Here is a 27,005-nt window from a genome sequence, read left to right as displayed (position 1 = left end):
AAATTCAATTATCATAATCTAGAACTTATATGTTTTCATACATATATATTTTCAAATGCTCTAATCATTCATGTATTACTTTACTAAAAAAATCTCTAATAACTATTTCAAAAGTTACCATCAGTGGTATATTTGTTTCTCAATGTAAGTTTTTATATGTGTTTCACATCTGGATGATGGGATTTAATGGGCTGAAAATGTTTTAGGAAAGATTCAATAACATGAAACAGTATTCTTAAGATATTAGTAAGTAAAATATTCCAAAGTAATAAATACAGTATGAATCCAATTTTGTAAAAGCATATAGAAAGGAAATTGAAAAGATATTCATCATGTTTGTCATTTTCTCTAGGATTATAATTATTTCCTAATTTTTCCTTTATTATCTTTGTATTTTTCTTCAATGAATGTGAATCACCCATATAATCATTGATGATTACCACCATTCTATAATTCTAGTCATACTGGAAAACAATGTTGGGTTGAAACCCAATTTCAACTTGAAGTTGCTAACCAATTAGCAATTTTCATGAAGTGTTTTGTATTAGTGCCATAGATGTGTAAAAGGTGACAGAAGATATAGCATTGCCTTTCTATGATTTATAAATTAATGATGCCACAGAAGCACTAGAAAGAACTGGTGACTCGTTAACATATTTAATAGGGAATACTTAGCCCTAAGCACTGTATCAGATTACACCTTTTCATGGATTTGACCTTTCCCTGATGTGCATAGGCCAGGGTATTGTACATAATACACATTTGATTAGTGTTTGTTAAATGAATAAATTTAATAGGTGGGTAACTGAGTGATGAAAGACAGAAAGAAGCTTTGAGGGTCACTGGAGGGCACTGCATTTACTGATCTAGAATGCTCTGTGACCAAGTGAGGACTGGGTGATGAGACCAGTGTTGTAGCCATTATGTGATTTCATTCGTTATAAAACTTTACAATTTGTACCTTCCAACCTACCTCAGCTTTTGCAGAGATTTCCACTTAAGAAATGCAAAAGGAGAGTCGCTTCAAACATACATTACTGGAATCATAGTTGTCGCCTTTATTGAGTGTTTAAATGCCAGTTGGTATGAGAAGCGCGTTATTATGTATGATGTTATTTAATTCCCATGATAATCCTTTGAAGTAGATGTATCTTTACTATGGATTAAAAAAACTGAAACACATTAAAATGATTTGTCCAGTGTCATGTGACTAGTGAGGAGTGGAGCCAAACTCTAAGCCAGTTCTGGGTGATTCCAAAAACTGGGATTAGTCACCGTGCTGCAAACTTCCTTCTTGGAATCAGGATATGAATTCTCAGTGGTGATTAGCATGCAGACTGACACTTATTTTATTCTTATTCTTTTTCTTGGTGTTGTCTTTGATTTTAGCTATTCTGGTGACTTGTGGTGCTCTTATGATAGTTGTTTGCATTTTACTAATAAGGTTATTGGCCATTTGGATATCTTCTTTCTCATGAAGTGCCTGTTTAAGTCCCTTGATAATTTTTCCAGTAAGCTGATTTTTTTCCTTCTGCTTTGCTGTTCTGAATACGTTCTGGCAACATGCTTGATTTTGCATGCAAATATTTTCTATTCTGTAGTTTGTTTTTACTCTCTTCAATTTTTCCTTTTTTTCCTCCAAAAACTTCTTGGGGAAAATGTCAATTACACACTCAGAGGCAGAAAGGAAGGCAGCACAAATATCTGTCACCATTATTTGTCTTCCACGGTTATCACCCATGGCCAACTTTGTTTCATCAATATTCCCATTTACTTCTCTTCTCTGAAGTACATCTTGAACATCACAGTTCATCCATATATATCTCAGTATATACCACTAGATATGCTTCCTTTTAAAAATACACAATTCCATCATCATACCTGAAAGATCATACTAATCAAGGATTTCTTGATTTATCAAACATTCAGTGTGCTAATTTTTTCTCCCCAATTGTCTTCAATTTTATTCTTTTACATTTTGGCCGGTTGAAACAGAATCCTAATAAGGTACATGCTCTGCAACTGTTTGATAGAGCTCTTAAGACTCTTTCAATCTCTAAGTTTTCTCCATTTCTTATTTTACTTCCCACACTTATTCAATAAACTAATTTACCAAATTGCCAGTGGTCTGAATGTTGATTCTTTCATGACTATTTGTCATTTAACACAGACCCTATTTCTCTATTTTCTGAATTTTTCGATTTAGAGAACTGATCAGCTTAGGTTCAATTTTTGACAAGAATATCTCGCAGGCAGTATTGTTACTTCTATCTGCAGCACATAATCCTTGCTTCCTTCTTTGTGACATTAGTGGACGGTGAGGACCACTGCTCAGACCCACTATTTCCTTAGGGCAGATATCCAATTATAAAATCCACACATTTTAATTTATCTTTGGCATTATGTGATTTCATTGGATCCTACTGTTTTCCTAGAAATCTGAGTGGTTTAAAATTAACAAAATGAATGGAAACAGAGAAGTTTCTATTTTTAAATTTCTTTTTGCAGTCCTGCCTGGACATTCAGGTGGTCACTTGTAAGGGGATATATCCTGGTTCCCTAGAGGCACATGCACCAAGGGATTGGGGATGGTGAGGGAAGAACAGTGTTGGCTTTAGGTGTTTGTGGATATGCAGATGGTCTTGGCAAAGATTTTGCAAAAATGTTCTAAATCCAAAATGCTTTAACTCCTTGCTTAAGGAGCAACTTTGTCCAAGGACTCCTTAGGGATAAATAATGGATTTAAAGTAGCTGCTGTTAAGTTCCTAGTCTCAATGAGAAGAAAAGAAAGTAGCTGCTTGAGATAAAAACACAGGGGTTATATTCCCTTACAGGTTAGTGCCCCTGCCTGGTATGTGAACTGTAGCATGCTTTTATGCAACAGCTTTTACTGTCAGGTAGAATAAAATACATGAGATGGCTAATAAGAATTTTCTTCTTGGAGGGTCAACACTGAACATTTCAAATGTAGATCATCTGTCCCATCAATAGACAGAAGGATGAGACAAAGCTATTCTAGAAGAGAAGTAAAGCCCTTTGAATACAGGGAAGAAGATGAAAAGGTAATTGACAGAGTTTGTTTGTTGTTGTGGTAGTGCAATAGCAGAATAAAGGTGCTAGCTTTACAGGGTTCTATTTAGAGATATGCTAAGAAAGAGACAAAGCCTTTTCTATGTATGCATTTAGATTTCTAGTTCCACTAATGATTGCAAAAGGAACTAAACAGCATTTAAAATCAATTCCACGTGAGGAGGACTAAAAGTCAGGAATTAGGACCTGGAACAAGGATTTAAAAATCAGAAACTCAAATGGCAATTTTAATATAAAAAATGCCCCCTCCCAAGACACCTCTACATTCATATAAATAATCCAATGTTATAGGAATTAACGTCCTCCAAAGGTAGGGTCTAGGCCCGTCATTTACTGCTATATCCCTAGCAGCTAACAGAATGTGTGGTACACAGTAAGCATTCAACAAAAATGCGTTGAAGGAATGAATGAAAGCCCTAAAACCATTAAAACCAGGTCTTAATTGCGAAACAATACCTGTAACAAGGAGGCTAGTAGGCCAAGTCTCATAAGCTGTCATTTCAAAAATCCTGCTTAATAAAAGTGTTGGGTTGATACACCCAATGTCTAGAAAGTTGTAAAACAACTGGAGAAGGTCCAGAGCCAGACCTGACTTGCTCCAGATTACAAAGCATGACAGCTGGACTTACTGTTTGCATTCCTGTCTCTTCCTTTTGGTGAGCAGTTTCCGTTCCAACAAAATCGCATTTTTTAATTTACTCTGATATTTATTTTTAATGATTTAATATCATATCACACCAGTCTGGCCTTCGGGGTGCCCTTGACATGCATTTTTCTGATTGACCTTTACATATATTATACACAAACGGGCCAGAAACCATTCATCCCCACAGGAGCCTCTCAGGTGATTTCACTTCTCACTCCAGAAACAGACTTCCGCAGACTGTTTAAAGCCAGCTCCCCCGACCCTCATGTCTTTTGTAAGCTTGTCCAGACACAGGGAGCATCATCAGGCCAGGTCTTCCAGTCGTTCCATTGCTTGCAAAGCAATCATTTGTAGGCATTTGGTGTCTTGTCTGACATCTGTTTGATGCTGCAGCTCCAAGCCTCTATCTCAATGAATCACTTGTCAGCGAAGGTTGTGGCATTTGAGGCTGGATTTCACACCTCGGAAAGGGTCGCTGTGATGTAAGTGATCTCAGCGTTTTTTCTGAAATGGCCAACCCCCATCCCCCCACATCCCAAGAGAAAATGAGGGAGACTGGGGAACCTGATGCTTGCTTATTCAAGGCTTATTTTGATCTGTCCCCATAGGCTGGAGCCAGGCTTTCTTCTCTGGGGAACACATTGCCAACTCATCTCCGTGGTTGGAATGCTGCTATTGGGAAAAACCAGACTGAAATATTTGTGTAGAATACTTTGAGAATATCAGATAGAACGAGAAGAGATTTTTGAAAAGGAAACAAGGGAAAGAGGAATTTACCATTCTTTGGTAGTTTGCAGATTTTTTTTTTTTTTAAGTGCAGTTTGATGGCTGCATCTACACTGGTTCATGACTAGCTAGAGCAGCAGGGGAGGGGGAGAGGGGTCAGGAGTCAGACTGGGTTATAAACCTGGCTGAGACTAGCAAGGCATTAGGTCTAGCATTCCTTTCTTTATCCTTATTCTCTAAATGGTACCAGTGGTCTCACAAATATATGTGGTAAGTACGTTGCTTTGAAAACCACAAGGCTTACAGTAGCCCCTTGTAAAAAGTGATTACTGATAGTGTCCTAGGGAAACTCCCCTGTGTGATCTGAGGACTTGAGGAACAGAGAAAGAAAGGAAGGGGCATGCCAAGTCTGAGAACTCCAAAGGTGGTCTTTGTAAACCAGGACCCCTTGAATAGGGCACATTTCATGGAGCAGAGGTGGAATGCAAGATGAGATTACAGAAAATCTGATAGAAAAATAATTTTTTACTTCACTGTTTTGTAGGAAAGGAGGATGCTAGACAAGGCATATGATGGAGGGGTGCTTCTTTGTGACTTTAAAGCTCTTTGCCTTGGTTTCAGAGAAAGTCACATTAGGAAGAGGTTGTCACATACAAGCTCCCAGGATGGGAAGGTGGAATTTCCAGATCTGATGAAACAGGAAATTTTTAAGGTTTTAATTCGAAGAGAATAGGAAAGGGGAGGGGAAACTGATATTCCATCTGATGCTTCTGAATCTTACAAAGGATTCTTTTCATGTTCCTAAATTAGTACAAGTGGGTGGGGGTGCAGTAGGGTGCCAAAACTTGGGCTCATCAGTCACTTCATGCATTTGAGTTGCAAAACATTTAGACCTGAGATGCAAATCATTTAATCGTGCTGACTCAGTGGTGACCAAAAGTTGTGAACCCTTGGGAGCCAGGAATTCCCAACACAATATGCTAATACATTTCACAGCATGAACTTCAGATCTCCCGACCCAGGCTGGGGAGCAAGGGAAGGCGAGAAGAGAATCAATATTCTAAAGTTGCTGCATAACAAAGGCAGACCTTCTCTTCCAAACACATTGAAAAGGAGTGATCCCAAAGGGCAGCTCTCACGTCAATCCCCACTACCCTGCACATCTTGCTCCACTCGGATTGGAGGTTAATGAAAATGCAATTCAAAACTAAAAAGAGGAAAAAGCCAGGTATGAATACTAGATTTCCATTTGAGTCTGGGTCTATGCAACCTGGGTGTGGAAAAAAAAAACCAAACAAACCCATTTGCTTAAAAATCATAACAGTTCTGTCCACACTCGCTCCGGTAGGTGTGAGATGCTCAGGAAGTGGAGAACTGCTCATTCATGACCCACCTTAGAAATGAGACTGGGGATGCAGGTTGGATCCCAGCTTAGACGTGAAGCACTGCAAACTGTGTAGCCAAACAGAAACTGGAAGAATAAGGTTGACTTGGGGACCAAACAAGAGCTGGGATTTGAAATTTTCATCTTCTGGTTATTTATTTTCTTCTTTCGTTTTCTCTCTTCTATCCATTGTTTAATTTTACTTTTCCACTCTCTCTGTTATAGAGTACTCTCATCCTTAAGGATGGACCTAAATGCATAGGGTTTCTTCTCTAGTCAATTAAAAGTATCTAATTTCCTAAGGGCATCCATCACCACTGAAGGAAACAGTTCATTGCATCAAACAGTGCCACCCTCTGAAAGCTGCTTTTGTGGCAAATATTATAAAATGATCCTTTGATTGAAGGATGACACTTCATTAACATCTCAAATCTGTTCACTCACTCCGAAGCAATAGCTCCCATGAGAGTAAACTGCTGCTGAAGGCGAACCAACTGGAAAAGACACTTGTGTCTTTCTGTTGAGGTTTTCACAATGGCTTCAAAAGAAATGCGGATTAATCATTTGTTTTGACCCAAGAGCAGCAGAACTTATTTTGAAGACTTAAACAGGCAACACAAATGTAAACAGAAGTCTGCGACTCCCAAATGCTAGAGCTGAAAGGAGTCAGTCTGGAAACATCAGTTCTACTCAGCGTTTATTTTCATTTGAAGATAGTGAAAATCATATATAAATCACAGACAATACGAGTTCTTGCCTGGCAAATGTCCACATGAATCTGTTAACCTCTATGTATAGATACAGTATTTTTTAATAGAAAGACAGGGCAATATGGCAGTTAATTAGCAACCAATACTGTAAACTACAGTAGATACAAAGTTTTATATAAATTAATTGCCATTATAAAAAGGCAACTGCTTTCATTAAGAAGGTACAAAAACTGGTAACTTCCATAAATATAACAAGAAGCTAAGTGAAGAAATACCTAACAGACTGTTTTTCCTACATAATATTTGAATATGCAAACTAAGACACCTGTGGCACGTTACAGGAAAGTAGGAATTGAACGCAGACCCCCAATCCACTCACCCCAACCCATCCAGGCCCACCCCTCCCCCCAGGTGGATATCCAAAACATGGCAAATTCTAGGGTTACAAGGACAGGATGCCACACTGAAGCAGCAAGACGGCCAGCTCCAACCTGCTAGACAAAGAAAGAGCCTTATTGACAGTTGTAAAGCATTAGGCGTCAGACAGAAACTTGTCAAAAACAGCTGTTGTTGGGTACTGATTGATAATGTTTTCATTCTGACGGCTGAGATGCTGCAGACAGTCGTGGGTCTGAGGAGAGGCCCATCACTGGCGTGCACATGAACACACACAGACGACGGGAAGTCATTTAACAGATGGCTTAGGAGCACTCAGCCACAGTATCTTAAAGAGACGACATTTTACATTTAATGAACTTGCAGGGAAAGCAGGCCTAAGAATCATTTATTTTTTTCATAGAAGATGAGCACAAGAGGACAAAATAAAAACAGGAATTGTGTAACTGGTCATTGGAATATAAGTTCTGTGCTGCTCACGGATTATTACACAGTGCTAAAAATATTCCAAAATACTGTAGACACAATTGTATATAAATCACTCTGGATCTTTTCTGATCCATGCCAAAAAAACAAAACAAAACAAAACAACCTTAAAGAAGTGTTGGACAGTTCAAAGATAATGATTTCAGTAAAATCCATTTCCAGGATTAAATTGCAAAATCTGCATTTGAATGATGTGAAGGGTCTGAACTATATCATCTGGAGAATCATGAGGTTTTCTGTTACCTTGTGAGAGAGTGTGAGTCTGTGGTATTTGGGTATCGGTCTATGCTGCCTAAAAATTACAAACATGTTTTTATTGCTCAGGTGTAGGAGCAGTTTTCTATCATTTGTCCACTTAGTATTTCAATCAGTGGTCAAAAGTCTACAAAATGTGCCAAAGAAGATTTCATCTATGAACCTCAATATCCATAGATTATTCCTGATTTAGAAAAGGTCAAAGGTGCTAAACCTTACTATAACTGTACATTTACCTCTAGGCAATTTTATCATTTAAATTAAGTGGAAAAAAAAAATCAGTTCCAAAGACTGACTCTAGGCCCTCAAATTATTTATTTGCTGCAGCCCCAGCACATTTCAAGGGCACACTGAAACCCCTGAAAATAGAGGTTTATAATAGAAATACTGATAGACCTTTTAACTACTAGATGGAGGCTTTACCAGACTCCATTAAACTACATTAGCACATAATGAATAAATATACAGATGATTCTGTCTTTGATATCTTTGTCAAATTCTTGCCAGCTTAAACACTAAGCAGCATAAATTATACATTGTTTGGCTGTTTTAAAATTTTTATTATTTTAAAAATTATTTTCTCTATTTCAATCAAACACTTCTGGTTTTTAGAAAAAGATACCTATATTATGTTGCAGCTTGGCTTTATGGAGGCTGATTGTTCCACTAAAAACATATTTGAGGACTTGACCAAATGCAATCAGTGATGCATGCATTGTGCCTAAGTTTCCTCTGACGCCCACCAAAAAAACTAAAACAGTGTCTTTGCTCTTAAAAGAGGGACAGGAGTGAGACGTCAGATATAATCAAGGAAACATTATGCATCTGGTCTTTAAGTTCTTCAAACCTAATTTTACTGTGGCAGGATATTCTTTCATAGGAGGATGAACTGAAGTTTTTGGTGCTCATTTTTTCACTCATAGTCTATAAGGTCAGTATGAAAAAAATTAAAGAATAAAAATAAGACTTAAAAAATTTAAGTAAACCCAAACCCCCAATATCTTGAAAATGACATACATATTATTGTGGAGTCCTGGACACACAATCCTCCACTCCCAAACCCAGGGAAAATTAGTCAAGGTACTGTTGAGTCTTTCTGAGTTCTTCATAAGGGATTTGATTTCCGTGAGCCATGAATTTCATCCATTTTAGCACAAAGTATAGAAGAGATGCTTAGAACAACAGAAGGAGGAGACATGCGGTGAAGATAATTAGTGGTAAACAGAGAATAAATTCTCTCTCAGTAGTGTGTACTTGACGTTAATGCCGATGATAATTCACCTGACTTACATAATATTCACTTTGAGAGATGAGAGTCTGAATAACTAAAGGAAAACAGAGACTGAAGTCATGATAGTCTTGATACCAAAATAGAATTAAAATGAGACACTAACATGGGAGGTTCAAGGCCTTCTGGAACCCAATTTCTTTGCCAGGTTTCACATTCTCATAGCTTCGTGGTCCTTTTCTTCTAACAAATGTATCAGCTGAGAGAAGCTGTCTTTCAGTGCATCCATGTCATCCAGAGAGCAGGGCTGCAGAATCCAGCGTTTTCCACGTGCGAGTGGTTCAAGTTCAAAATATTTTTTGATCTTAAGGGGGGAAAACAAAGATAAAGATGTTATTAATTATATTGAACACTTTCTCTTAGCAAAATTTTGAGTGATGAAATGAGGGGATTTCAAGAAGAATTTATAGGAATTGAGATGTCTAGGACTTTCTAGAACCCTGCCCACAGCTGTTGTTGTAACAGGGGTTATATGTTGTGACCTGAGAGTGTTTTCTTTAGGGGTGGGTGACCTGCTTGCAAGACATCATTCCATCCATACACTCAACAGCACGGGAGGTCTGCAGAAGTCGGAGAAAGAATTATTTGCACTGTGGCATAGGACAAAATACAATGCAGGCACCAAGAAAGCTCCATTTCACCAAAATAGTGGTGACAGAGCAGCTTTACTCTCATCATGGCACATGTAAAATTGGTGACAACCTATAGTATGTACTATATCAATTACTCAAGAGAATTAATTTTGACCATCAAGCACATAAACAAAAAAAATCTAAACCATCTTATTCTCTCTTCTCTTAAATGTGCAGTGTCTATTGCTGAGACTTATGAAAGTGTTTTCTAGGAGAGTACAGAAACAGAGTGTGTGCCTGTGCAAGAGCATACATATATAAACTTAAATACATTTACACACATGCATTAAGTCTCCCAGTCCTGAACTCATTGGGAGGGAAAAGTCAAAACTTTACAGGTACAGAGGTGGCATATTTGCTCTCTTAAAAATCTTTTTAATTTATAACCAGTCACAAGTCACTCTTACTGTACTGGCTAGGATCTTGACTAACATTACTAGATATGACTAGATATTACCAACAGCTGACTGAATTATCAAACTGTCAGGTATTCCAGAAGGATTGATGGGGCTCTCTCAAAGGGTCTGACCAAGTACAAACTCATGATGCTCCTCATTCACACACACTAAATCACATAGGATAGAACTTTGCACTTACTGCTCAGCAAGGTTTTATATAAGATAAAATACAGTCAAGTAGTAATAGCAGAAGAGTCACTATTCAAAAACATGCTTGGTCAACAAATCCCATTCAATCCCACATGCCATGGAAAATTCCAGTGTCTTACCTTAGTCAATGCCTGACTGAGAAAGAGTGGCTCAGTCTTATGCCATTCTCAAGTGTGATATCATTTTGCTTATACCATTGTGAGAACAATTGTCAACGGCAAAGATATACCACCCAAACTGGTATTAACATGTTTGTGCATTTTTCATATGAATAAGGATATATATATATAATATTATATATATTATATAATATTACATATAATACTAAATTTTTATGCTAATTTAGGAGCCAGAAAATGCTTACATTTTATAGTTCAAGTGTGTCCAAAAAGTTCTCCTATAAATGCCAGCAAATTCACAATAAATACTAATCCTAGAAAAAAATAATCTGAGAATTGAGGGACTCTCATTAATTCTAATTCTGATTCTTCAGAATATTGAGAATCTTATCTGTGGAACCAAAAATGAGTCTCTAACATTTTTTTTTGCCCAGTGTATTTCACAAACCTCTTTGTGAAGAGAATTTCCATTTATTTTATTTTTTTAGTTGTTGATGGACACAATACACTTATTTTATTTATTTTTATGTGGTGCTGAGTATCAAAGCAGGGCCTCACATGTATTAGGCAAGTGCTCTACCACTGAGCCACAATCCATTTATTAAGAATAAAAACTCCACCTTTTCAGTTTCTTTCCATCAGGGTGTAGAAAACAATTTACCTCCAAGAGAATCCAACAACTCCAAGAACTCCAAGAACTACTTGTGCAATGACTTGTATCAGAGACCAACCCTGTCCCACAGAGGAGGGTACTGCCAGTCAGCTGACAGCCTTCTGCCAGCAGCAGGAGTTGAGGAGTTGGGGGAGCCAGTGCAGGTGGGCAACTATGACTAAGTCCACCACAAGAAGGGAAGTGGGCTGCTCCTGGGGATGTATAAATGGGAGATGTTAGTCTTCATGCTTCTCCCAAAAAGTGAGGCTTCACACTGTATCCCTGGGTGCAGGACCTGGGACATCTATGTTTCTGAGGCATTCTGGTATTGAATCAATAATGCTTCTCATCAGATCAAAGACACCATGTCATGTCCCAAATATCCTACACGAAGGTAAGCTGTACCTATGCCACATTTTATAACCTCAAATCCAAAAGGATAGCTTTTTAAGTGTTATTAATAACTGGGAAGAGTGCCAGTTATTACAGTTATAAAACACCCTGTGAGGTGTAACTACCCATTAGATAGATTTGTTTCTTAGCAAGTGAAAATCCAGTCCTGTAGGCTCACTGGGAAGAAGATGAAGATGTGCGAGGGCAGGTATGCTCCGGGCGTGGCTCTGCTGAATACCAAACCTGGGAAGGAGCGAACGCTGTGGTGACAGGGTGGTCACAGAGAAAGGAGCCTCGTGGTGTGAAGCTGACAAATATCACAGGGTAACCTGAGATTTGCAGATCCGTGACCTCAGTGGGTACCTAACCTGCCACATTCACCCCACCAGTATCCAAAGGATTCCACGCAATTCATATTACCCATTTAAAACCAAGATTGGGCAGTCCACCCGTGATTAAGGGACAATGGGTGCTGTGGAATGTAGCCTGCAGCTTCCTGTTTCTACACAGCACCACTCAGCCCAAGAAAGGGGATGAGGAAGACTTTGTGTTCTAATTTTCGTTTTTTTTTTTCAGGATAATGTTTTTGTTTTGTTTTCTTATATTCACCCTAGCTTCAGATTTTACTTTCCCAGTATTGCTGCAATGAAAATTACTATGACCTGTCTACCACTTACTTTTATGTTGGTAAATAACTCTAAAGAAAGGTGCTTAAGTTTGACAGACACAAATAATATGCTTACATCTGAAATTGCTTTTAAAATTAAAAGAAAAAAAAACCTGCCCGTGATGCAAGGATTTATTTTTCATGATGGACTTAGTTTTTTGAAGGTCATTTTCTTCTCAAGATAAAAATTTTAAAGGTGACTTAAGAGAAAACGGACCTAAGTCTTGTGAACACTTCATCAGCTGCTTAAATATCATGGTTAACTGAAAACTGCTGGAATAAGGAGCTGGTGAATGTGTCACTTTGGCTTTTGGAGAGGACACTTGGGGGAATGACATCAGAATACAGCTGCCTGGCAACCTGTGGTCATCTGGCTATTTTCAGGATACCCACAGTGTGTGGGCATTGGTTAGTGGCCATGTGTCCACCCTAGAGATGGGAAAACAAAGCCACTGTAAGTAGCCAACCTATTTTAGCCATGACATCAGAGCCCTTCACTCGGGTGAGCTGCATTGCGGCATCCCATGATTGACACATCACGTAGCTGTAAAATCTCAATAGTGCAGAGAAGAATTGGGACCATCTCATTGTTGTTAATGTTTGTAGCAGCTGTTAAACTGGTGAGATGTTTCAGATGGCAGGAGACCCACTCACTGGGCAGGACGCGTCCTTTATGCTTCCTTGAGTAGTGAAATCATAAGATAAGCCTTTCCTAGCTCCAGGATCGCTAAGGGGATTGGAATGATGCTAGCTGATTTCCTGTCCTGCCCTCACTTCAGCTTCAAAAATTTTACTTTCAATTCTTGTCAACCTGCTCTGACTAAATTTTTAGAAAGCACATGAATAGTTTCTGAACTGTAATAATAGGTCTTTCCTTTTTAAAAACCTGCAAAAGTAATTTTTATTTATAACAATAAGCTGCGTGTTTGCTGTTTTTATCATTAAACCATGTAAATAGTGTGGGCCCAGGGATGACCTGGTTTTCCTTTAAGCACCCAGGACGGTGTCCGGGAGGGTATAAAAAGGGTTTACTCAGCGTTTTTATGTGAAATAGAGTTCGGTTCTAAGCTTGGATATTTATAAACAGTTTTGATCCACATGAATGTGTCATTTAAAAAAATGAGTCAGAATGTGTGACATTATAGTTCATGTCACCCACAGTTCTAGCAAACTAAATGCCATCAATAACTGCTAAAACTAAAAATGCTCCATCCTTCCCAGGTCCAAATCATCACCTGGGTGGTCCTGCACTGTGGGGAACTGCTGCCCTAGCCCATGTGGAATGCAGGTACCTCTTGTCTGAGTCTGGGCCTCGGATGGAAGCTGAATACTTCTCCATCCTTGCCCAGATTCCCGTCTATGAATGACATACATGCTTCCTTGGTCAAAAACTAGATTATAATTGACTCTTCTTAAACTCATGAGTAATTGTTAGCGGACCGCAGCAGAGTCGGGATCAGTCTGAAGAATTCCGTAAGCTTTCATCTGAAGGTTGGCCCTCCACAGCTTCACTCCTGCCATCACCACCTCTTGAAGGGGACTGTGCTGAGTTTGTGGAGGCAGCAGGGGTGAGCCACCTGTGCCAGCCCCCATGTGTCAGTGCGTGGGCTTCCAATAATGTGGACAGAGTAGAACGAAATCCAGATAGAAATAACAGCAGCTGGACCAGAGCGCGGTCTTCATCACTTCTATTATACAGTTAGATTTCCCTCTGGGTCTTTTTAGTGACCACAAAAGGTCGTTCAGTACCAAGCAGTTTCCTAAGAGCATTTTTAAGTATTTTTGGTACTCTAGACACTTTGACTGGAAGTAACTCAGCCAACTGAATCCAGTCAAGAGGGACAGGGATATTTAGTTCTTACAACCTGGAACTCAATTTGAATATGAAATATCTTGAAATAGGGTGGCTAAAAGAAACTTCAGAAATAAAGGCACATTCTTTCTTCATTTCTGGAAAAGGGATGAGGTCTCATGAAGGCTGATGATGCCAGCTCCTTCAAACTGACATGATAGGTCACCGGCTCATGCAGTCCAGGAGGTAAGTATCTCAAAAACACAGAAAGTCAAGAAAATGAACTGCCATCGTGCAACTTGGTAGGTAAAAGGGATAGCTGAATATGAGGGAATGAACGTGACTCAGGTAACAGTCTTGAGTCCATCATTATTTTCTTGTAATTTTATTTTATACTTTGGGGTGCTAGGGATTGAACCCAGGGCCTCCAAGGTGAGTGCTCTATCACTATGCTACAACCTCAGCCCTTTCTTGTCATTTTAAACACACAAAGTGGCCACTGCCTAGCCTGTACTTTTCAAAGAATTTTATGAATAATGGTGTTTGAGATAGGCTCATATTGGTTTTAAACTGGTAAAAGTGTGGTATGGGTGCCAATTCACAGAATGCCAAGAGAGCCTGAATTGACTGTGGAATTTTATTAAAAGGGAGTGTAACTTTCCTGATTTACATCCTTCTTACCTTAATCCCTGAAGCAAATATGGCTATTGTATTAACTTGTCATATGGGGGGAACTATTTGTATTAAAATACTTCTTGGTGTATGCTGGAGCCCCCTGACATGGGCAACCAATAGTTGATTGAAAGTTCTTTCCAACTCCAGGCACAAGGATGTCAGATCATCTAAGTTATGAAATCAGCCATGGTTTGGAGTATCTACACCACAGAAATCTGCAGGTGCATCTGACCTGGTCTCTTCTCTTTACAGAGAAGACCTGTTAAACAATTTACTAGCATACCACTGAGTGTACACATCTTGTCTGTGTTTGCCGCCTTAATTATGGAAGCTCTTGGAGCAGGCTTAACTTGATAACCTTCACCAAAGTCAGAGAGAACTTTGCCCATGCCACGGCTCTGGGACGGGCCTGGAGATAGAGTGGCAGGACATCATTAAGATTCTTCAGAGTGCATTCTTGGCAGCTGGTTCAAAGAAAGGTTCGTCTAGAGAGACGCACCAGCTGTTCCCCTTTTCATTGTACTGCTTGCAGGATTTTGAAATCCTTAGAAAGGTACTAAATATGTCATTAAAGACACAAATAAATAACACAAATAAGACCAATATGCCACAGTTCCAGATATTACAACACCGAATGAATATTATTTACTTTTTAGTGAGTACTACTAATAAGGACCAGAAAATGACTATGTGACATTAACCAATATCATAACATCATGTTGGGAGTGCATATTTATAATGGATGTTTGCTTTCAAGAAGACTCCTTTCTTAAACTAAAGTTCAGTGCAGCCTACCTGACTTTGGACTGATAAAAACCAGACGATGACTGTAGGTGATTACCTGGGATTAAGCCTCACCCTTATTACAAGCCTTCTTCCCCAGTCAGTAACCTCTGATTGTATAGTATGCTATGTGCAGTGAAAATAATTAAAAAGAAACCTAGTCTCCCATTGCATGGGGGAACTCAGCATGGAAAACAAAATGGTGCCATTTGCTTTGGTGGTATAGCTGGGGATCTAATAAGCATTCCTATTATTACTTACTTTTTAACTTAGAGATAAGGAAAAAAATACATATATATTTTTTCTTTTTGGTATACCTGGGGGACTTGTTTAATTTTCCTGTTCAAAAGGCTTGCTTATTAGACAACTGCTGGGAGTTGCAATTAGGCATGGATGATCATATCTTCAGGAACTGATGGAATACACCCAGCGTCTGCACCCTCCTCTATTCCACTTATGTGCTCCAGGCCTCTACAGCTTGAACCACTTCTTGCCTGCAGACCTTTGCTCCAAATCCTGTTTCAGACCCAATGCTCCTCCATCCACTGGTGGAAAGGAGCAGGCTATAAATATCCTCTCACCTTTTAAGACCCAGCCAAAGTCTTTCTGTCACTTCAAGAGGAAGTCCTAATGGTACAGAAGAAACTTAAAAATCAGAAGGGACCTCAGTCACAGTGGTCTTTGTGGGTTGCTTCCATGGTACCCACGCACCATAAATTGCCTGTAAATAAAGTTTTAATGGAAGACAGCACACGCATCCACGTAAGTATTATCTATGGCTGCTTCCATGCCACAACAGCAAAGTTGGGTAATTGCCACAGACAGGGTATGTCCCAGAGAGCCTAGAATATTTATTATTTAGTCTTTTACAGAAAAAAAAAAAAAAAAAAAAAAAAAAAAAAAAAAAAAAAAAATCACCAGCCTCTGGCCTACAATAGTCTGCAGCTTTCTGCTTTGTGTGGCAGGGAGGTGTGGGAGTGTTTGGGAGGGGTCTGGGGCAGCAGGCTCTCCAGGACTCAGTTTGACCTCAACATGTTAGACCATCTCTTCCTTGTTTGGCTCACACTTTAGGAGGATAGAGAGTTTGGCTTTTTCAACTTGGCCAGGCTCCAGTTATGATTTCAGATGCTTAAACTGTAGTCTAGCATGCAGAAGAAACATCTCTCAGCAAAGCCATATTTTATTTCCTTCCTCTGTTCTGCCTTTTGTATACAGACATTCTAAAGACCACAAGAACTAGCTGGGCACAGAAGTTTTCCCACCACGTCCCCTTATAATATACTCCATGAGATACAAGGTCTGTGAAAAGTCCCTCTGAGGTTTTTGATGTCTTTAAGGAGGTGTTTAGTGCATAGGAATACTTATTTTAAAAACTAAGTTTGCAGTTTTAAAAAGAAATATACAGTTTATTAAATTTTTAAAAGCCTAGCTTTTTCTGAAGCTTTAATATTCAACTTAAAAATTTTAACATTCTATTTATATATCTTTTAAGTTTTAAAAATCACTTTCTGGGTGCCTTTGATTTTATATATATATATATATATATATATATCTATATATATATATATATCCCCTCAGTACTGGGCTTGAACCCAGGGCCTCACATGTACTCCTGGCAAGCACTCTATCACTAAACTGTACCTCCAGCCCATTTGATACTCTTTATATCCATTTATAAACTAAGTTTATTTAATCACCCAAACATTTTATAGCCCCGTTTATAAATTTAATGTATTTAATTTTCTTCTTAAGCATTTTAGAATGTCTAATAACCAAAACATTCTTAGGTAGTTGAGATTACTTAAACATTTCTTCCATTAAAGTTATAAATTAAATGGCTCTCAAATTCTAGTACATTTTAAATTCTCATACTTTTTCACAGGAGAGACCAATTCAGAAATAACATATTTTGAATTAGAATAAAAATGGGAATCTATCTGGTAGACCTACATCTAGTACATACTTTAATTGAATGTATTAAAAATGTGAGTTTGACGTTTTATTATTTTTATGCTCTTAATGTTAAATCTTCCAGGGTTAAAAATATTTTTCATTAAGGAAATAGTTTTACATTCCAAATGAGATGGGTTGTTATGCCAAGCAACATGGGGTTCTCATCTCACTAGACTTGGGTTGGTTTTCAATTAAAATTTTTGGAGACAATTATTGACAAATTGAGCCCTAGGGAAAAAAAGAAAAGAAAAAAAAAAAAATAAAGAGAAGTTGCTGTAACAAGAACTTCATGTTCTTCAAAGGTTCAAGGGGGGGGGGGTTGTTTTCTCCTAGATACAGGTTACCATTACCCACTTCACTATTTACTCAAAAAAGTGGACACCCTCTCCTAGGATCCTAATTTCCTTCACTACTTCCATTACTTGGTTAGAGTTTACAAGTCCTTTATTTTTCTTTTTGTGGTATTGGGGAATCAATCCCAGGGTTCTGCATATGCTCAGCAAGCATTCTATTACTGAGATGCATTCCCAGCTATTTTTATTTTATTTTGACATAGGCTCTCACCAAGTTGTCCACGATGGACTTGAACTTGCAGTCCTTCTGCCTCAGCCTCCTCAGTAGCTGGGATTACAGGTATGCACCACCATACCCTGCAGGGACTTTACAATTCTTCAACACCTATTTTATTATCTTTCTATCTGGCTTTGCATGCTACAAAAATTTATCCCATAGAAGTATACAGTTCAGTTGTTTTCAGTATATTCACAGGGCTGTAAAACCATTTTTATCATTCAATTCCAGAAAATTTTCATCATCCAAAAAAGAAACTGCTTAATTATTGCTAGTTACTACCCAACTTCTCTATCTACCAGGTCATGGGAATCACCAATTTACTTTCTTTCTCTATGGATTTGCATATTTGGGACATTTTGTAAAAATGGAAATATGTGTGGGTATATATATATATACACACACACATACATAAATATATATATATATATATATATATATATAGTGGATTTTGGCATCTGACTTCCTTCACTTAGTACAATGAGTTTTTTCAAGGTTAATGCACTGTAATATATATCAGTACTTCATTCCTTTTTATGGCAGAATCATATTCTATTGTATGGCTATATCTTCTTTTGTTTATCCATTCACTGGGTGATGGACATTTGGGTTAGTTCCACTTTTTTGGCTACTATGAATAATGCTGCTTATTAACATTAAGTTTTTGTGAAAACATGTTTTTATTTCTCGTGTCTTATCTAAGAGTGGAGTTTCTAAGTCAAACATTAACTCTATGCTGTTAAATACTTCTATATCTTTTAAGATGAAAACATATTTTGTCCACATTCTAGTAGTATGTATTCCATTGATTTTTGTATGGTGAAACATTTTTGTATGTTGATACAGTGTTCATGAGATAAAACACATTTTGTCATCAAAACTATAATTCTAGTTGGGTGTGGTGGCCCATGACTGTAATCCTAGTGCCTCAGTAAGCTGAGGCAGGAGAATCTCGAGTTCAAAGCCAGTCTCAGCAAAAGTGAGGTGCTAAGCAACTCAGTGAGAGACCCTGTCTCTAAATGAAGTACAAAATAGGGTTGGGGATGTGGCTCAGTGGTCAAGTGTCCCTGAATTCAATCCCTAGTACCACCCCCCAAAAACTATAATACTTTTTTATATGTTGCTGGATTTATTCATTAGTATTTGTTCAGGATTTTTGTGTCTATATTCACAAGGGATATTAATCCATAGTGTTCTTCCTGTAAGGTCTTAGTCTGGTTTTGGTATCATCGTAATCCTGGCCTCATGGAAGGAGTAGAGATGTATTCTTTCCTCGTCTGTTTTTTGGAATAGTTCAAGGAGGACTGTTAATTCTTTAAACTGTTTGTAGAGGTTAGCAGTAAAGTGATCTGGACCTGGGCTTTCCTTCTGAGAGGTATTTTAATTACTAACTCAATGCCTTTATTTGTTATAGGTCTATTCAGACTTCCTATTTCTTGTGGGTTACTTTTAGTAACTTCTTGTTGAGTTATTTTTCTTATCCTTCGAGGAATATGTACATCGAATCCAAGTTATCCAGTTTGTTGGCCTATAATTTTTCATTGTACTTCCTTATAATCCTTTTTATTGTAAGATTGGAAGTATTTTCCACTTTCACACCTCGTTTTGTAATTGTCTTCCTTTTTTATTAATTGAGTAAGTATTGATTAATTGTGTTTATGTTCTTAAAGAACTAACTTTTGGTTGTGTTTTCTCCATGGTTTTCCTTATCTCTGTCTTGTTTATTTCCAGTCTTGTCTTTCCCTGCACTTGCTTTGGGTTTAGTTTGCTTCTGCTTTTCCTACTTTCCTGAGGTTGAACCAGCATTTCATTGGGATGGCATTCTTTGACTCTCACACACTTATATACAATTCTGTTCCAATCTCTTTTACTTTGATAACTGATTTGAGTAGATAGTGCTCTAAGTTCTTTTCCTGTTTTTCTTATGTTGTAGGACTAAAGCTTTTACAAATGTAAAAATAAAATCCAGTTGGATTGTGCATATCTCACATTTTGGTTATCTTTATAGTCACAAGAGCTGATGACAGATATTAGGTACACAAAAGTAAAATATTAAATAATCAGCTTTCAGAGAACAGGAGTCAGAACTTTACAAGCCAGAGGCAGAAGAGTCTGTCTTCCTTCCTTCATCCCTACATCTATTTAACCAGTTCCACATTTTGGAGACCATTAATTGCAATACCCACTTCTAGTATCAAATTATAAATATCTGAAGATGCCTGTGGTTGGAAGAAATAGAATGCTCAACTGAAGGTGACTTAAAAAGATAAAGAGGATTTATTTGTTCACATATTGAAAGATCCCTTGGTGGGGGGCTGGGGTTGTAGCTCAGTGGTAGAATGCTTGCCTAGCACGTGTGAGGTGCTGGGTTCGATTCTCAGTACGGCATAAAAATAAATACAATAAAGGTCCATCAACAACTAGAAAGATATTTAAAAAAAAGACCCTTTGACAGTGTGAATCAACTGGAGTCAGAGGTTCATAAAGTCATTAGAGTTGAGGTTTGGTTTCTCAGTAATGTCTACCGATATGAATGCTGAAGGAGGAAGCCCTAGGAGCTGCAGTGAGCCACTCTACTACCAAAAGGAAAGAAGTTAAGAAACAAAGTCTGAGGATGCAAATATACCAAGGAAGAGAAAGTCATATTTCAGAAAAATGGGTATGATTGATGCATACAACTCTGGATCAAACTGGGCCAAATGTTTGTAACCCATGAACTCTTTAGTTATATGGGCCACTATGTCCTGCTGATAACTGGCATTAAAAATAATTATTGCAGGGCTGGGGTTGTGTGACTCGGTGGTAGAGTGTGAGGCACTGGGTTCGATCCTTAGCACCACATAAAAATAAATGAATAAAATAAAGGCATTGTGTTCATCTACAACTAAAAATAATAATAATTATTGTAAAAATTGCTTAGGATATTAGGCCTCAATGGGGATGAAGCATCTCTGTAAGTCTGTGGTGAGTGCCATTTTCAATTATAGGATAAACCAGATTTGGATAATTATTCTCTTAACTCTTTCATGTGTGTGAGACCTCAGTTCTTCAAGAGCACAGACAATGAAAAAAAATTATTTTGTATTCTCTATGTACCCAGTATAATGCTGGACATAAAAAGGCTATTCACTTATTTTTTAGAAATAGATTTAAAGAGCTGCGTTATAATGAAAAAGGCAACTAAATAGGTACCATATTTCATCCTACACTAAAATGTCAGTAAAGAAGGAAATTGAATATTGGAGAACTTACCACTCTTTCCAATTAATCAGGCCAAGGTTTCATGCAGGAGATGGGATTTCATGAACAGTTTCAAAACTATAGGTTTAATTGGTTTAAACTCTATTACACATATGCCTACAGGCAGCTGCAATGAATTGTTTTGCAAACAGAAAAGTAAACAACCTTTCCTGGAAAAGAACCACTCCAAAAATCTCAAGATCCATAGGACACTTGTGTTTTGAGTTCCTCCTTTAATCTGTGTCCAAACAAAGCATCTAATTCTTATCTGAGAGAATGGAAAGCACTGACATACGCAAAACAGGAAGCGTCAGTACACTCATCTTTGCATGCAGGTGCAGGCGTCAGACTTTTCAATAACAATCTATAACACAGTCATTAATTATAGAGGCAGCCAGGCTTCCACCGCACATCATTTTCTCCTCTTCCACTCCTTCCTTTCTGTAATCATTTCCATTCCACTCTTTCGAAAGAGCATTTATTTTTGGTACCACGCTCTTTTAGAATATCATGCTTGATTCTGTATCTTCCATGTTTGGGATAATGCTGATTCTGATTTACCTTTATTTCAAGAAAGCAAATATTGTAAAAGGAAGAAATCTATGTATGAAAAATTTTGTCCTGGCAACAGAATATGGTTGTTTAAAAAGTCCTATCTGTATGTACAGGAGCTAGTCAAGAATGTACTAGACAGGAAAGGGAGTTAATGAGTGAAAGCCCCAAACACCTAACAGAGACAACCAATTAGCTTGTCTGAAACACAGGCTTGTAAAGCTATCAGTAACTTATAAAATGGTCTGCTACACACGAGTAAAATGTTGCTTAAATGGCTTGCTTAACTAGATGCATTCACCATGAAATTGATTCTTTTAAGTTTTTTTTTTTTTTTTTTTTTTTAACTTAATAGCCATTAACTGGGCATATTGAAATGGCTGGACGGGTGGGCAGACAGTCTGGTATTATGAAGTGAAAGTTGACGATATGAGTTCTGTAAATGAAGTTAAGGGGGATTTCAAAAAGAAAGACAATTCATCAATTACCAATAATTGTGTCTGCCTCAGTAAGTGAGATGGGCCCACACAATTAGATTATTTTCCTTCTGCCTTGCTGAAAACCTTGACTGGGATTGGTAGATGGGTTCCCAAGATGTTCCAGTCCTGAGAATTGATGCTTTTGTATTACAGAAAGCACTGTTTTCTTACCATAGCCTTTGAGTCTGTAAAATGGCTGAGAGGAAGAAGACCCTGAGTCTGGTATCTCTCAAATCTACCACTGCCTCAGAATGAACATCAAACTTTATCCTCTAGAGACTTATTTTATAAAACACTCCAGGTAACTTGATGTTAACTGACACGTGAATGATAATTCCTGATTCAATTTCATGTTTTGAATTTTCTTAAAAATCGACCTGCCCAGGGCTGGGGTTGTGGTTCAGTGGTAGAGCGTTTGCCTAGCATGTGTGAGGCACTGGATTCAATCCTCAGCACCACAATAAATAAATAAATAAATATGGGTATTGTGTTCATCTACAACTAAATATATATATATATGTACATACATATATATATATATATATATATATATATTACATATTTTAAGTAAGGTTCTTGGCCATGCTTCCTATTCAGTCTTTGCTAATATACTTCAGTGAATTTCTACCTGACTGGATAACCAGGAGAACATGACTCTGATTTGGTTGGGTCTAACTATTCTTTCTGCTTATTCACTATTTGTACCCCTAGTGCACTTCAATAAACCACTATTGGCTGGCCCACTGGAGGAATTCTCTGATTCAACAAGGCATTAGGGACAAATACACTTAGTCAATGGTTGAAGATTATTATGGACACATAATTTTTTTTAAAAAAAATTGGTTTTTGTAAGGGACATTATGTCTCCCATCTCCATATTGTAGCTGTTGGGCATGATAAAGCAATAGAAATGGTAACATATCAAAATATGAATATATGGAACCCAAGTAAACATGTTTAATATTGGCCTTGTGATACTATGGCAGCACTCTGTCCTAACAACAACAACATTTAGATGTTGGAGCACATTCAAATCCTTGGGCCTTAAACAGAAGACACAAATATGGCAAGACAAGTGCTGCTTGGCCGCCAATGGAGGGTGCCAACGGCTCTGTCCAGATGCAGAGATATTCAAGGGATGTTCCTGTCAGCAGTTTGTCCTCTGGCTACAGGAAGAAGCCACCATGGAAACACTGGGAGGAAAAGGAAAAACAGGAAGGCATGGAGAGTTGGGGACAGGGAGGCAGAAAGAGCGACAACCACCTCAATAATACACCTGAGCAAGGGGGACAGGTAACATGTGGCCTTACAACAAAGTGCCATGTTGTGAGTCACAGGGAGAGAATTTCTTTTCCTGCTGGTGATACAGCCAGGAGCCTAATATCCTGGCAACTGAGAAATATGAGCTTGGAAAGAGGCTGGCAGGCAGTCTGAGGCAAGAAAAGCTAAGTGGTAATCCACCGTAAGGAATTTTAGCCAGGAAAAAACAACAACAACAACAACAAAAACAACAAAAAACCAAAACCAAAAAATCCACACAGGACTAGTTGAATACAATATAAAGCCTGAAAAAGACAAGTTTGGAGAACATTACTATCAGAATAAAGAGAACAGCAGAAATGAAGGTTCAAAAAGCCACTGACTAGATTTACCACAGCACTGTCAGTGTCTCCCTGTGTCCCAGTTGTCATCCCACAACTAGCTGAAACCACTTATCATTCCCCAGGGAAAGGAGAGGTGAAGATACCTCTAGAGGAGACATTTTTGGTTGTCATAATGGGGGAAGGACACAAGGTGGGTGCTACTGTGATCTAGGGAGTATAGCCCAGAGACGCTAGTGAAAATTCTACAAGGCATAGGGTAGCTTCCCCTCTCCCCCAACTAAGAATTCTAGCCCCCAAAGTCAGCAATGCCCAGGTTGAGAAACCTTGCTTTGAATGGATCTTTTAAGGTAAAAATTAAAGAATGAAGACTCTGTTAATGATTCAGTCCATGGTTTTGCAGCAGGAAACCATTAGGTACTTCCCTGCAATTCAGAGATTTAGGACCTAGACTGGTCTATGGAAAAGTAGACCAGAAGTCCCAGCAAGGAGAGACTCAGGTGATGGTTTGTACTCTGTTCTTTCCCATTCAAAGTGAACAATCCGTACTGGTTATCAGTGGAGCCCAGTCAGGACCTCAAATTGGGCTGAACCAAGGGTACCAAGGAAATAGCCATCACTCACTTATTCCACACAGTTGCTGCTTCTGGCTGTGGGGATACAAAGGCGACTTAACATGTCCTGCTCCTCACAGAGCTTGCATGATAATGGAAGAGACAGATGGAGATTTAGTAAGTCAGGTCAGGTAGAAATAAGTGATGTGAAGAAAAAGCAGGTGACACAGCAATGACATTCACCACATACCTAAGCCAAGAGAGGGACTGAAGGTTAAATACAAAGCAGTCACAGCTAAGGACAAATATTTAGTTGGTTCCAACCAATATTGTCCACATTTACAATAAAGGCTCTCTTGATCAACCTCCATTTAATCATGCAGGATTAACCGACTGTCCACTGTCTTGGAGCAAGATGATGCTGGATGTGCCTAGACACTGCTGACAGGCCACACCTGAAGATGGTCTCCACACGCTGATGTTCATGATGGTAGACCGCCTTCCACCAGAGATGTGTCTGCTCATTTGTTTCTCTAAGCTGCTGCATGATTCTCGTTAGGGTGATCATATTTGTTCTCATATCATTAAGTAAGTTAATTAAATGTGACACCAACAGACGAAATATGAACTTGAAAAGATAATTTCTATTTTTATGAAAATCTGCATAGAATGTATTCAAACAACAAAGATTAGTCACTGAAAGCAAGCTGCTACTGATTAGATTTAAATAAAGCATTATCTAAAGCTCTAAGATAAAGGGTTGGGAGGGAAAGGTCCAGATTGCTTCCCAAGTGTGTTTAACTCATGGTTCCATTTTGAGGAAACAAGCTGAAATCATAGGTAATGACTGTTTTATGAAAGATTAGACATATAACAAACAACTCTGATTAGAGGCTATATACTCAGAGAAAAGGTCTTGGTCCAATATCAAAAGATTAGTACCATATGCATATTTTAAGTTAAAATAAATTACTTAGGGTATACAGTTTTTAAAAATGACTTTCCACTTTAGCCAATTCTTTTGTTTTCTTTTTGGTAGTGCTGGGGATTGAACCCAGGGCTCTACCACCAAGCTACATATCCCCAGCCCCACCACCAATTCTTGATTAACTGTTTAATTACAAGTTCAGATCAGGCCAGTTGGCTTCTAACTGTACACTTACTGCCCTAAATTTCCAATCACACTTCTTATCATGTCTGAATCAAAAGCCTTCTCAGAGGGGAAGTCATTAACACCCACTTCAGTCTGAAGTTCAGAGTGTTATATAAAAACATGTCCACTGTCAGAATCAATACTCATGTCTATCACCTCAAATCCTTCTGTGAAGGAGAGTAGAAAGCAAAAAAATTAAAATACTCAACTACACACTCACATATATACATCCACACCCTTGCAGCTTCCTATAGAAATATTTGAACCTATAAAAACATATTATGGTTACAACTTGATACCACATTAGTAAATGTAGTATCCTTTAAAAAATTAAAAACTCAGAGAAACAACTTTGTATCCCATTTGTTTACAATAAAAAAAAATTAAAAACTACCTTATTCTAAATGCCCATGTATGATATTTTCTAAATAGAACTCGTGCCTATTTTCTAGGCCCAGGAATGAACACAGAACAATAAAGTACATATAATGACTAGGAAAATTTTCCTGAGCCTTTTTAGCCAGTCCTTTGGATTACTATCTTTCACAGGTTTCTAGGGAACACGCAATTTTAGTGCTTTGCAGGAAAGTCCTACTTAACCTTGAAACCATTATGTTTCTTTTCACCCTTATCATATTAATTTTTCCATTTGTACAATGAGTCTATAATGGCACTTGAAGTTAAAAATCATATAATGCTAATGCCTGAAAATGACAGTTTGTGCCAATTATCTATTTTTAACTAAAGGGGAAGTGTCAATAGTACAAAAACATAAAATCATGTACAAAGAGACATTTACCTCTGTGTGTTCAATTTTATTTTTAGGGAATGTATTACCTGATACTTTGTCTTATTCATCACATTTAGCATGAGGGACCTAGACTTCAGAGTTCTTGAAACAGGTTTTAAAAATTTTAAGTGCATATTCATAGTTAATCTTTCACATGGAAAGAAGAAAATATGTGGCTCTGGAGAAATCGGTATTTGAGAAACACATTCTTGCTTATTTGACCCCAGTCTCTCATCCAGACATACAACACATGTAACCTGCACATTTATTAGTAGTTAAATGTAACACACGTTTTTCATAAAACATATGGGAAAGTTGAAATCTCTTACAGCTGCTGCAATACTTGAATTCTGGCTTATTCTATGAAGTCTCAGATGCCAAGCGGGTAGTTACCAGGCTACAGGTTGAATTGCTTTTTGGCACTGTTAGCAGGGTGACCTGAGTTGATAAACCCGAAAGGTGTCTGGTGAGACCCAAGGGTTGCAAGGTTTGGATCAGTAACTGAAAGCACTGTGCTCTGTAGAGGGGTTTGCCTGGTTCTGATATGTCCAGTGACTCTCTAAGTTGCCAAGACATGAGATACTTCATACACAACTTGGGGAAGAAGGTTATGGAAGAGATAAAGATGCACAAAAAAATGGCTGGGGATTCTGTATGTGAGGTGGAGATGGAAGTGAACAGAGCGAGCTGTTTCTCTTTCTCTCCTGCTCTCACATATTAGGTTATTAAAGCAAGGAATTATTTCAAGTGCTGAAAGACATAATGTATTAACTGGCACTCATGGAAGAATTGAAAACAGTTTTCCAAATGT

The 27,005-nt window shown here is 38.0% G+C and overlaps 1 protein-coding gene across 3 annotated transcripts in view; it reads right to left on the bottom strand.

Annotated features, from left to right (window-relative positions):
* Positions 1-6,530: 6,530 nt before the first annotated feature.
* Positions 6,531-27,005, bottom strand: part of ARL15 (ARF like GTPase 15) — a 387,266-nt gene continuing 366,791 nt past the window's right edge. For all 3 annotated transcript variants that reach the window (XM_079143490.1, XM_079143489.1, XM_079143487.1), the window contains one exon: positions 6,531-9,285. In XM_079143490.1, coding sequence (XP_078999616.1) covers positions 9,133-9,285 — 153 coding nt within the window. In that variant the 3' untranslated portion in view covers positions 6,531-9,132. The remainder of the gene's footprint in view (positions 9,286-27,005) is intronic.

The sequence above is a fragment of the Sciurus vulgaris genome (genome assembly GCF_902686455.1).
Source record: "Sciurus vulgaris genome assembly, chromosome: 6".
Taxonomy (NCBI): Eukaryota; Metazoa; Chordata; class Mammalia; order Rodentia; family Sciuridae; genus Sciurus; species Sciurus vulgaris.
The sequence above is the reverse complement of the archived record's forward strand: the minus strand, read 5'-3'. Positions and strand labels throughout refer to the sequence as shown.